Below are 12,753 nucleotides of genomic sequence, written 5' to 3'. Positions count from 1 at the left end.
GTGACGGTAGATTGAACTGGAGAAGCACCTTTAGCTGCACTCACCTGCAGACACGGGGAATGAAGAATAAGTTCTGCCAGGAGCGACACAGGTAATTGGAATGATCGATGATCCGAATCCAATCTAGCTCATCCATCGACACTTCGATGTAATAGGAATATGACCTAGTGAAGAAAGACCAGATTGACTTTCTCTACAAGGTGCAGATTATATTCTAACAATCGGGAGCTATTGAGGCCATTCCGTCATTCGATGAGATCAGGCTGATCTGTGACTTGACTCAACATGGTTGGTTTACGAATGACCACTGACATGGCCTAGCCAGCCACACAGTTGTATAAAACCACTAAAACGTTACAAAGAAAGTGACCCCTATACCCATCCAGCAACAACCTAAGCACAAGAAATGGTTGAGAGAAACTTAGCCCCATTGACACAATTAAGTTCTCTTTATTAACATTTGAGATTAGTGCCACAATTGCGATAGCTGTCTTATACACTGATTAGCCTGGTCACCATCAGCCTGACATAGTCATACTCAAGAAATAAAACCTTACAGACAACAGCCCATCCTGACCACTATTCAGGGATATTTGATCTTTTGGAAAGGCAGGAGGAAAGGCAAAAGGGGTTGGGGAGCACTAATAAGAAATGAAATGAAGACAGTTATGAAAGGTGATAAAGGCTGGGATGAGGTAAAAACAGCAAGGGAAAGCAGACATTGATTGGAATAGTGTAACATCTCCCAAACAGTCGTCATTCCACAGGAAAGACCGTCAGTCAACAAATAACAGGGACATGCAAACATCACAGGGCAACAATTAAAAATGATGCTGGGTCAATCAAATTGCAAAGGGTAGTTACAACAGTGAATTCAAACTGCATTGGCAATCGCTTCCTAGAGCAATATGTCATGGGTGAAAATGTGTTGCTGAAAAAGTGCAGCAGGTCAGGCAGCATCCTGCTGTGCTTTTCCAGCAACACATTTTCAGCTCTGATCGCCAGCATCTGCAGTCCTCACTTTCTCCAATATGTCATGGGGTCAACCAGACAGCAGACTACCTTTGATCTGGTAACAGGTAATGAGGTAGGCTTAACAAATGACCTCGGAGTAAAAGGTCCTTGTGGAAATAATGATCGGAATATGACTGAACTTGATATTCAGTTGGGAGTGGGTTAGAAACTGCTGCATTGAAGTTAAATAAAGGGAACCCCGATGAAATGAAAATAGAATTGGTTAAGGTGAACTGGACAAGGACAGGAATAAGCAGTGACAGACTTTTAATGAGATAATCCACGATTCTCAGCAAAAATACATCCCAAGAAGGAGGAAAGAGTCACAGAGAGGGATAAATCAAGGAAGCTAAGGAGAATATTACCTTAAAGGAAATGAATATAAGAAGGCAAAAGTAAATGATTTATTGAGTTTTGAGAAGGTTTGTAGCTCAGGTTGAGGTTTTGGATGTAGGTTTGCTCACTGAGCTGGAAGGTAAGTGATTTAGCCCAAAGACGAAAGAACATGGAGGAGCAATTAAGTACAAGAGCTATCACTAGAGAAGTATACTCAGACAAACTAATGGGTTACAGGCAGGTATGTCCCCTAGTCCTGATGGCTTGCATCCTAGGATCTGAAAAGAGGTAGCTGTAAAGATAGGGGATGAATTAGTTGTAATTTTCCAAAACTGTTCAGATTCTGGAGAAGTGCCAGAGGATTGCAAAACTGCCAACGTGAACACCCCTCCTCAAAAAGGGAGAGGGGCAGAAAGTGGGTAACTCTAGACCGATGAGCCTGACATCTACTTGTCGAAAAGTATTGGATTCAATTATTAACGAAGTAATAGCAGAAGGTTTGGAAACCATCATCTAATCAAGTAGAGTCAGCAAAGCTGCATGAAAGTGAAATCATGTCTGAATAATTTATGAGAGTTTACAACCAGAGTGGGTAGTGAGGAACCAAAGGCTGCATTTCAACTTCCAGGTGTTCAAAACCGGTGAAATCATCAGAGCACACCATTGGAGGTAGTAGATAGAGCATTCCTGATGAAGGGCTTGTGACTGAAACGTTGATTCTCCTGCTCCTCGGGTGCTGTCTGACCTGCTGTGCTTTTCCAGCACCACACTCTCGACATAGATAGCGAACTTGCTAATAGGCAGAAAACAGCCTGGGGTTAAGGGACTCTTTTTCAGGTTAGTGACCTGTAACCAATGGGTTCCACAGGGATCACTGCTGGAACCACAACTGCTTACAATACAGGTTCATGAGCTGAAGGGAGGAATGGAATAGACTGCATCCAAAGATGTGGATGACGGGCAGAAAGGCAGGTTCCAAGAGTGATACAAACAGTTTACTAAGAGATACTGACAGGTTTTAGTAAGGGGCAAAAAGTTGGCAAATAGAGTATCATGCGGGAAAGTATGAAGTTGCTCATTTTCGACAGGAGAACAAAAGAACAGAACACTGTTTAAATCGACAAAAACTGCAGAAAGGTGTACAAAGTTAAAAATCACACAACACCAGGTTATCGTCCACCTGATGAAGGGGCAGCGCTCCAAAAGCTAGTGTGCTTCCAATTAAACCTGTTGGACTCTAACCTGGTGTTGTGTGATTTTTAACTTTGTACACCTCAGTCCAACACCGGCATCTCCAAATCATGCTGAAAGGTGCAACACAAAGGAAGTTGGGGGTACTCGAATAGGAGAAACAGAAAACTATCATACTGGGACAGCAGGTAATCAGGAAGGGCTAATGAAAGGTTGGCCCTTATTTCAAGGGGGTTGGAGTATAAGAGTAGGGAAGTCTTACTGCAACTATCATGATCATTACTGGTGGACCCTTGCAAATGAGGATGACTTTCTGGAGGACCGAGTGTGGTTTTTGAAGGAAAGATATTATTCCATTGGATTCAGCTCAGAGAAGATTCACGAGAACAATCCCTGGTAAAGAGTAATTATTTTAGGAGTAAAGCTTAGAAGGGCTGGGAGTCTACGCACCGGAGGGTAGGATGAAAGGTGATCTCAGTGAATCATAGCGGATTCTTAAGGGGTTTGATCATGTAAATACTGAGAGGACGCCTTCCCTCATGGGAGAGTCAAGGACCCGAGGGCAAAGTCTCAGAATAAAGGTGCACTAATTTCAGATGAAGATGAGGGTGGAACTTCTCTCAGTAAGTTGTGTGTCTTTGGAACTCCTTGCTGTAGAGAGCTGAGCCTCGTGTGTAAGTCTGGGATAGACAGATCAATAGGTTTTTGATCTGCAGGAGAAATCAAGGGTTATTGGGAAATGATGGGACTGAAGGCTGATAATCTACCACAACAAAACCAAAAGGTGCAGACACTGGAAATCTGAAATGAAAACATAACGTACTGCAGAAAATCAGCAGGTCTGGCTGCATCTCGGTGTGGGTTATTAAAGAAGTGATAGTACAATTGGAAATAGAAAGAAACACAGGATAATGGTACGTTGCTAATAGGGACAATAAAGAGATGAAAAGGGGTTGGCTGCGGTGAAAGCTGCCCAATACAAACCAAAAGTACCACAGATGCTGTAAATCCAAAACAAAAGCAGAAATTGCTGGAAAAACTCAGCAGGTCTGGCAGTATCCGTGGAGATAAATCAGAATTAACGTTTCAGATCAAGTCATCCTCAGACCCTTCTCAGCCCACTCACCCACCTCACCCCACTCAGAGGGGGCGTCCCCCACCCTGCCCCACCCCACCCCGCCCCACTCACAGGGGGCGTCCCCCACCCCGCCCCATTCACAGGGAGCGTCCCCCACCCCGCCCCGCCCCATTCACAGGGGGCGGACCCCCACCCCGCCCCACTCAGAGGGGGGCGTCCCCCCGCCCCGCCCCACTCAGAGGGGGCATTCCCCCACCCTGCTCCACTCAGAGGATTCGTCCCCCACCCCGCCCCACTCACAGGGAACATCACCCACCCTGCCCCACTCAGAGGGGGCGCCCCCCCCACCCCGCTCCCCTCAGAGGGAACGTCACCCACCCCGCCCCACTCAGAGGGAGCGTTCCCCACCCCGCCCCACTCAGAGGGAACATCACCCACCCCGCCCCATTCAGAGGGAACATCACCCACCCCGCCCCATTCAGAGGGAACATCACCCACCCCGCCCCACTCAGAGGGGGCGCCCCCCCACCCCACCCCACTCAGAGGGAACATCACCAGAACAGCCGCAACACACACAGAGCAACTGGGAGAATGAAATGCAGTCCTCACTGGAAGCAGGATGTGAGGATAGATCGCCCAGGTAACTGTGGAAGTCAGCAGGTTTGCAGGAGATATCAGTACCAAGGAGAAAGTGAGGACTACAGATGCTGAAGATCATTGTCAAACGGTGTGGTGCTGGAATAGCACAGCAGGTCAGGCAGCATCCGAGGAGCAGGAGAATCGATGTTTCAAGCATAAGCCCTTCATCAGGAATGAGGCTTGTGGGTCAAAGGGCTGAGAGATAAACAAGAGGGTGGTGGTGGGGCGGAGGGTGGTGGTGGGGCGGGGAGGGTGGTGGTGGGGCGGGGAGGGTGGTGGTGGGGCGGGGAGGGTGGTGGTGGGGCGGAGAGGGTGGTGGTGGGGCGGAGAGGGTGGTGGTGGGGTCAGACTAACTGGTCTATAATTCCGTTTTCTCTCTCCCACCTTTCCTAAAAAGTGGGACAACATTAGCCACCCTCCAATCCGCAGGAACTGATCCTGAATCTGTAGAACATTGGAAAATGATTACCAATGCGTACATGATTTCTCAAGCCACCTCCTTCAGTCCCCTAGGATGTAGACCATCAGGCCCTGGAGACTTATCAACCTTCAGACCTAACAGTCTGTCCAACACCAATTCCTGGCAAATATAAATTCCCTTCAGTTCATTCATTACTGTTGGTCCTTTAGCCATGATTATATCTGGGAGATTGCTTGGGTCTTCCCCAGTGAAGACAGATCCAAAGTACCTATTCAACTCTCTGCCATTTCCTTGTTCCCCATAATAAATGCATCCGTTCATCTCTTCAAGGACCCAATTTTAGTCTTAACCATTTTTTTTCTTTTCACATACCTTTTTTAAAAAAACAGCTTTTACTATCCTCCTTTATAGTTTTGGCCAGTTTGCCTTCATACCTTGTTTTATTTCTCCATGAATTGCCTTTTTAAGTTATCCTCTGTTGCTCTTTAAGCCACGGTTGCCCCTGCCTCCCCTTAGGATCTTTCTTCCTTTTTGGAATGAACCGACCCTGCATCTTCTGCATTATACCCAGAAATACCCGCCATTGTTCCTCCACGGTCATCCCTGCCAGGGTATTGCACCATTGAACTTTGGCCAGCTCCTCCCTCATAGCTCCATAGTTCCCTTTGTTCAACTGCAATACTGACACTCCCGATTCTCCCTTCTCCCTCTCACGTTGCAGATTAAACTTATCATATTATGGTCACTAATGCTCCTTCACTTCGAGGTCCCTGATCAAATCTGGTTCGTTGCACAACACCAGATCCAGAATTGCCTTCTCCCTGGTCGGCTCCAGCACCAGCTGCTCTAAGAATCCATCTCGGAGGCACTCCACAAAGCCTCTTTCTTGAGGTCCAGTACCATCCTGATTCTCCCAGTCTACCTGCATGTTAAAATCCCCCATAATAACTGTAGTAACATCTTTGCGACAGGCCAATTTCAGCTCCTGATTCAACTTGCACCCTACATCCAGGCTCCTGTTTGGGGGCCGTAGATAACTCCCGAGAGGGTCTTTCTACCCTTAGAATTTCTCAGTTCTATCCACACTGACTCTACATCCCCTGATTTTAGGTCCTCCCACACAAGGGACTGAATATCATCCCTTACCTACATGGCCACCCCACCCCCTCTGCCCGTCAGTCTGTCCTTACGATAGCACGTGTAGCCTTGAATATTCATTTCCCAGGCCCTGTCCACTTGAAGCCACGTCTCAGTTATCCCCACAATATCGTATCTGCCAATTTCCAAAAGAGCCTCAAGCTCATCCACCTTATGTCGAATGCTTCGTGCATTCATGTATAGGAATTTTAATTTGTTACTGCCCTCACCTTTCCCATCAACCCCTATTTCACTCAACCTTACAGCATGATCCCTTTCTGAGGTTTCTGCCTCATTGATACAGTTGTCTTTCTTGACTTCCCTTGTTCTAACTGTCCCTCCAATTTCCTTCTTAAACTTCCAGTTTGTCTCCCCCCCCCCAGCTATTTACCTTAAACGCAGCTTCATAGGTCCCCAACCTATTAAGGTGCAAACCGTTTCTTTTGCACAATTTACGTTTACCACAAAACATATCCCAGTGATCCAAGAACTTAAATCCTTGCTTCCTGCACCAGTTCCCCAGCCACACGTTCAAGTCCTTTATCTCCCTGTTCCTGTCCTCACCAGCCTGAGGAACTGGAAGGAAACCGGAGATAACCACCCTGGACGTCCTGCTTTTCAGCCTTCTTCCTAGTTCTCTGAAGTCCCGCTGTAGTATGTCCCTCCTCTTCTTCCTGACGTCATTTGTGCCGACATGTACCACCAGCTCTGGCTCTTCACCTTCGCCCTTGAGGATTTCCTGCATTCTGTCTGCGATGGCCTTAATCCTGGCACCGGGAAGGCAACACACCATCCTCAAATCCCACCTGTTGCTGCAGAAACCCCTTTCTGTCCCTGTCACTATGGAGTCCCCTATCCCCACTCGGTTCTGTCTCCACGCCAACATCCGATTGGCAGACCTGACCGCCTCTCAGACTGGCAGCGCAGTCGGGTCTCAACAGTTTCCAAGAGATTCAACCTGTTCATGAAAGGTACTTTCCCTGGTGTCTCTTGTATCTGAATCATCTCTTCCTTCCTCATCGTCATCTTGCTTCTCTCTTCTGGTACGCTCGGTGTAATTACCTCGCTGAAGGTCCTGTCCAGAAGATTCTCGTTCTCTCAGATGAACCTGAGGTCATCTAGTACTTTCTTCAGTGCTGTAACATGCTCCTTCGAAGGTGAATCTGTACACACTTTCCACAGCTATAGGAGCCAGAGACACCATCAGTGTCCCTGACCTCCCACATCATGGATGTAGCACACTGAATCAGCTAGGCAGTCATGTCTTCACCCTCTTCAACTGTGGCGTACTCTCCAGAGTCTGTGACGTTAACCAAAGACACTCACTTTTCTCACCAGACACCTCCTTTGACACCATTTTTCCTGCAAGTCTGTGGACTCTTAATTAGGATTAGAGGAGGAGGGTGGGAGGGAGGCCCGACTGTGTAGGACCTGGGGCCTAGAACACACCTACTTAAATAGCACTCACTAACCTTCCCAACAGCCTCTGTGCTCCGACCTCACTTCTGCCCAGCTCCAGCCACTTTCTGCTGTGAAATCAACATTGATCCTATGTGCTTGGAGGGTCCCAAGATGGAAAATGAGGCGCTCTTCCTCCAGGTGTCGGGTGGTTAGTGTTTGGCAATGGAGGCAGGCCAGGACTTGCATATCTTGGTGGAATGGGAGGGGGAGTTGAAGTGTTCAGCCACAGGGTGGTGGGGTTGATTGGTGCGGGTGTCCCATAATTGTCCTCTGAAATGATCAACAAGATGGCAACCTGTCTCCCCAACGTGAAGGAGACCACATCGAGTGCAAAGGATGCAGTAGCTGACGTGGAAGTACAGGTAAAACTCTGATGGATGTGGAAGGCTCCTTTGGGGCCTTGGATGGAGGTGATAGGGGAGTTGGGGGCACAGGTTTTGCAATTCTTGTGATGGCAGGGGAAGGTGTGAGGCATGGACCTGACAAGGGAGTCGCAGAGGGAATGGTCTCTCTGAAAGGCAGATAGAGGTGGGGAGGGAAATATATCTCTGATGGTGGAGGATGATGCGATGATGCGAGGTTGATGGGGTGGATGGTGAGGACTGGGGGGGTTGTTCTGTCCTTGCTGCATTGGAGGAGTGGGGTTCAGGGGTGGAGGTGTGGGAAGTGGAGAAATTGCGCTGGGGGGCATTGTCAACCACATGCGAGGGGAAATTGCAGTCCTTGAAGGACCATCTGGATGTTGTGGAGTGGAATTGGTCCTGGGAGCAGATGCGGCTGAGGCAGAGGTATTAGGAATAAGGGATAGCGTTTTTACAGGAGGTGGGGTGGGGGCAAATGTATCCAGGTAACTGTGGGAGTCGGTGGGTTTGTAGTGGATGTCCTTGTTGAATCAGTCACCAGAAATGGTGATGGGGAGGTCCAGGAAGGGGAGGGAGGTGTCTGAGATGGTCCAGGTGAACTTGAGGTTGAGGTGGAAGGTGTTTGTGAAGTTGATTTCACCAGTTTCCCCATTCCCCCCGCCACCCCCACCTTATCCCAGTCCCAATCCCCCAACTCGGCACCGCCCTCTTGAGCTGTCCTACCTGTCCATCTTCTTTCCCACCTATCTGCTCCACCTTCCCCCCCACCTATCACCTTCTCCATCTACCTATCACCTTCCCCCTCCCCACCTATCACCTTCTCCCCCCTACCCACCTATCACCTTCTCCCCCTCCCCACCTATCACCTTCTCCCCCTACCCACCTATCACCTTCTCCCCCTACCTATCACCTTCTCCCCCTACCCACCTATCACCTTCTCCATCTACCTATCACCTTCCCCCTACCCACCTATCACCTTCTCCCCCTACCCACCTATCACCTTCTCCCCCTACCCACCTATCACCTTCTCCCCCTACCCACCTATCACCTTCTCCCCCTACCTATCACCTTCTCCCCCTACCCACCTATCACCTTCTCCATCTACCTATCACCTTCCCCCTACCCACCTATCACCTTCTCCATCTACCTATCACCTTCCCCCTACCCACCTATCACCTTCTCCCCCTACCCACCTATCACCTTCTCCATCTACCTATCACCTTCCCCCTACCCACCTATCACCTTCTCCCCCTACCCACCTATCACCTTCCCCCTACCCACCTATCACCTTCTCCCCCTACCCACCTATCACCTTCTCCCCCTACCCACCTATCACCTTCCCCCTACCCACCTATCACCCTCTCCCCCTACCCACCTATCACCTTCTCCCCCTACCCACCTATCACCTTCTCCCCCTACCCACCTATCACCTTCTCCCCCTACCCACCTATCACCTTCCCCCTACCCACCTATCACCTTCTCCCCCTACCCACCTATCACCTTCTCCCCCTACCCACCTATCACCTTCTCCCCCTACCCACCTATCACCTTCTCCCCCTACCCACCTATCACCTTCTCCCCCTCCCCACCTATCACCTTCTCCCCCTACCCACCTATCACCTTCTCCCCCTACCTATCACCTTCTCCCCCTACCCACCTATCACCTTCTCCATCTACCTATCACCTTCCCCCTACCCACCTATCACCTTCTCCCCCTACCCACCTATCACCTTCTCCCCCTACCCACCTATCACCTTCTCCCCCTACCCACCTATCACCTTCTCCCCCTACCTATCACCTTCTCCCCCTACCCACCTATCACCTTCTCCATCTACCTATCACCTTCCCCCTACCCACCTATCACCTTCTCCATCTACCTATCACCTTCCCCCTACCCACCTATCACCTTCTCCCCCTACCCACCTATCACCTTCTCCATCTACCTATCACCTTCCCCCTACCCACCTATCACCTTCTCCCCCTACCCACCTATCACCTTCCCCCTACCCACCTATCACCTTCTCCCCCTACCCACCTATCACCTTCTCCCCCTACCCACCTATCACCTTCCCCCTACCCACCTATCACCCTCTCCCCCTACCCACCTATCACCTTCTCCCCCTACCCACCTATCACCTTCTCCCCCTACCCACCTATCACCTTCTCCCCCTACCCACCTATCACCTTCCCCCTACCCACCTATCACCTTCTCCCCCTACCCACCTATCACCTTCTCCCCCTACCCACCTATCACCTTCTCCCCCTACCCACCTATCACCTTCTCCCCCTACCCACCTATCACCTTCTCCCCCTACCCACCTATCACCTTCTCCCCCTCCCCACCTATCACCTTCCCCCTACCCACCTATCACCTTCTCCCCCTCCCCACCTATCACCTTCCCCCTACCCACCTATCACCTTCTCCCCCCCACCTATCACCTTCTCCCCCTACCCACCTATCACCTTCTCCCCCCCACCTATCACCTTCTCCCCCCCACCTATCACCTTCTCCCCCTACCCACCTATCACCTTCCCCCTACCCACCTATCACCTTCTCCCCCTCCCCACCTATCACCTTCCCCCTACCCACCTATCACCTTCTCCCCCTACCTATCACCTTCTCCCCCTACCCACCTATCACCTTCTCCCCCTACCCACCTATCACCTTCTCCCCCTACCTATCACCTTCTCCCCCTACCCACCTATCACCTTCTCCCCCTACCCACCTATCACCTTCTCCCCCTACCCACCTATCACCTTCTCCCCCTACCCACCTATCACCTTCTCCCCCTACCCACCTATCACCTTCTCCCCCTACCCACCTATCACCTTCTCCCCCTACCCACCTATCACCTTCTCCCCCCTACCCACCTATCACCTTCTCCCCCTACCCACCTATCACCTTCTCCCCCTACCCACCTATCACCTTCTCCCCCCTACCCACCTATCACCTTCTCCCCCCTACCCACCTATCACCTTCTCCCCCCTACCCACCTATCACCTTCTCCCCCCTACCCACCTATCACCTTCTCCATCTACCTATCACCTTGCCCCCCCCTACCTATCACCTTCTCCCCCCCCCAACCTATCACCTTCTCCCCCCCACCTATCACCTTCTCCCCCCCACCTATCACTTTCTCCCCCCCACCTATCACCTTCCCCCTCCTACCTATCACCTTCTCCATCTACCTATTGCATTCCCAGCTACCTTGCCCCCCAGCACCACCACCCTCCCAATTATCTCTCAGCTTCCTTAGCCCACAAGCCTCATTCCTGATGAAGGACTGATGCATGCAATGTTGATGCTCCTGCTCCTAGGATGCTGCCTGACGGGCTGGGCTTTTCCAGCCCCAATCTCTTTGTTTCTATTGCTGGTGATAGACAGGCAACCGATATCAGAGATGTCGATCCAGATGTGTGTGAGGTGATGCAGCAGGACAGGTACACAGGGTGGCATGGTGGCTCAGTGGTTAGCACTGCTGCCTCTCAGTGCCAGGAACCTGAGTTCATTGCCACCCTTGGGTGGCTGTCTGTGTGGAGTTTGCACACACACCCTGTGTCTGTGCAGCTTTCCTCCAAGTTCTCCAGTTTCCTCTCACAGTCCAAAGATGTGCAGGTTACGTGAACTGGCCATGCTAAATTGTTCAGAGATGTGTAGGTTTGTTACATTAGTCAGGGAGAAATATAGAGTAGCAGGTTAGGTGAATGGGTCTGGGTGGTTACTCTTCAGAGGGTCTTTTTGGGCCGAAGGGCCTGTTTCCACACTGTAGGGATTCAATGATATGGGATTCTAGGCAGATAAACTGGATCAGAAGGAAATCCTCAGAGTTTTCCCCTGACTTGTAGTGACTCCAGTTTTGTTTGGGTCCGGTAATGCCACCCTTGGTCAGATGTGGCATTGATGTATCAGCATGTCCTCTCACCTCACCTCTGCAATTCAGTTCTTTTGTTCATGTTTTATTAGAGGTTGGAGTGAGATCAGGAGCTAAGTGAGCTCACTGAGCAGGGTGTTGCTCATCAGGTACTGCTTGGCAGCTCTGTCCATTTCCAACCTCCACCTGGTCCATCTCTAACTCCTCCCTTCCCATTGATGATTAGCCCAACTAATTCCTCCTGTAAACTAACATTGTCCTCTTCATTACTCACCACCATGCCCATTTCTATATCATTTGTGAATTTACTGATCAATCCTCCTGCACTTAAGTCATTTATATAAACCACAAACAGTGAGGGTCCCAGTACTGAACCCTGTGGGACTCCTTGGATACAAATTTCTAGTCACAAAAACAGCCCTTCACCATCACCCTCTGCTTCCCACTGCCCAGCCAAGTCTGGATCCAATTAGCCACATTTCCTTATATCCTATGGGCTCTTACTTTCACTATCAATTACCCGTGTTTATCAAATGCCTTGCTGAAGTCTAAGTCTACATCAAAACCACTCCCTTCAGCCACATGTCCGTCAGGTTGGGCAGACGTGACCTCCCCTTAATAAATCTGTATTGACTGTTCTTGATTAATCCCTGCCTCCCCAAATGCAGATTAATTCTGTCCCTCAGAATTGCTTCCTCTTGTTTCCCACGACTCAGGTGAGATAGATTCGCCTTTAGTTTCCAGGTTTATCCTTGGTTTATTCTTGAATAACAGTCCCACATTAGCTGTCCCCCAGCCCTCTGGCACCTCCCCTTTGGCTGAAGAAGAATTAGGGCAGCATGGCGGCTCAGAGGGGGTTAGCACCGCTGCGTCACAGCACCAGGGACTCGCATATGATTCCAACCGTGGACTACTGTCTTGTGTGGAGTTTGTGCGTGGGTTTCTTTGAGGTGCTCTGGCTCCCTCCCACAGATCAAGGATGTGCAGGTTACGCCATGCTAAATTGTCCATCGTATTCAGGTACGTGTAGGTTAGGTGCAGTATCCATGGGAAATGCAGGGTTATAAGGATAGGGTAGGGGGATGTTTCTGTGTGGGATGATCTTTGGAGGGTCAGTGTGGACTTGTTTGACTGAATGGCCTGTTTCCACAGTGTGGGGATTCTATGATTCAATGAAAATTATTGCCAATGACCCTGCTAATTCCTTCCTTGTCTCATTCAATAGCCTGAAGTACATTTCAT

At 50.1% G+C, this 12,753-nt stretch overlaps 1 protein-coding gene across 2 annotated transcripts in view; it reads right to left on the bottom strand.

Moving 5' to 3' along the window:
• btbd9 (BTB (POZ) domain containing 9) overlaps positions 1–12,753 on the bottom strand; it is a 183,095-nt gene that overhangs the window by 121,328 nt on the left and 49,014 nt on the right. For both annotated transcript variants that reach the window (XM_060855349.1, XM_060855358.1), the window contains exon 6: positions 45–164. In XM_060855349.1, the coding sequence (XP_060711332.1) occupies positions 45–164 (120 nt within the window). The remainder of the gene's footprint in view (positions 1–44; positions 165–12,753) is intronic.

The sequence above is a fragment of the Hemiscyllium ocellatum genome, chromosome 3 (genome assembly GCF_020745735.1).
Source record: "Hemiscyllium ocellatum isolate sHemOce1 chromosome 3, sHemOce1.pat.X.cur, whole genome shotgun sequence".
NCBI classification, from domain to species: Eukaryota; Metazoa; Chordata; class Chondrichthyes; order Orectolobiformes; family Hemiscylliidae; genus Hemiscyllium; species Hemiscyllium ocellatum.
Note: the sequence above shows the minus strand (reverse complement) of the source record. Positions and strands in the feature narration are given on the sequence as shown.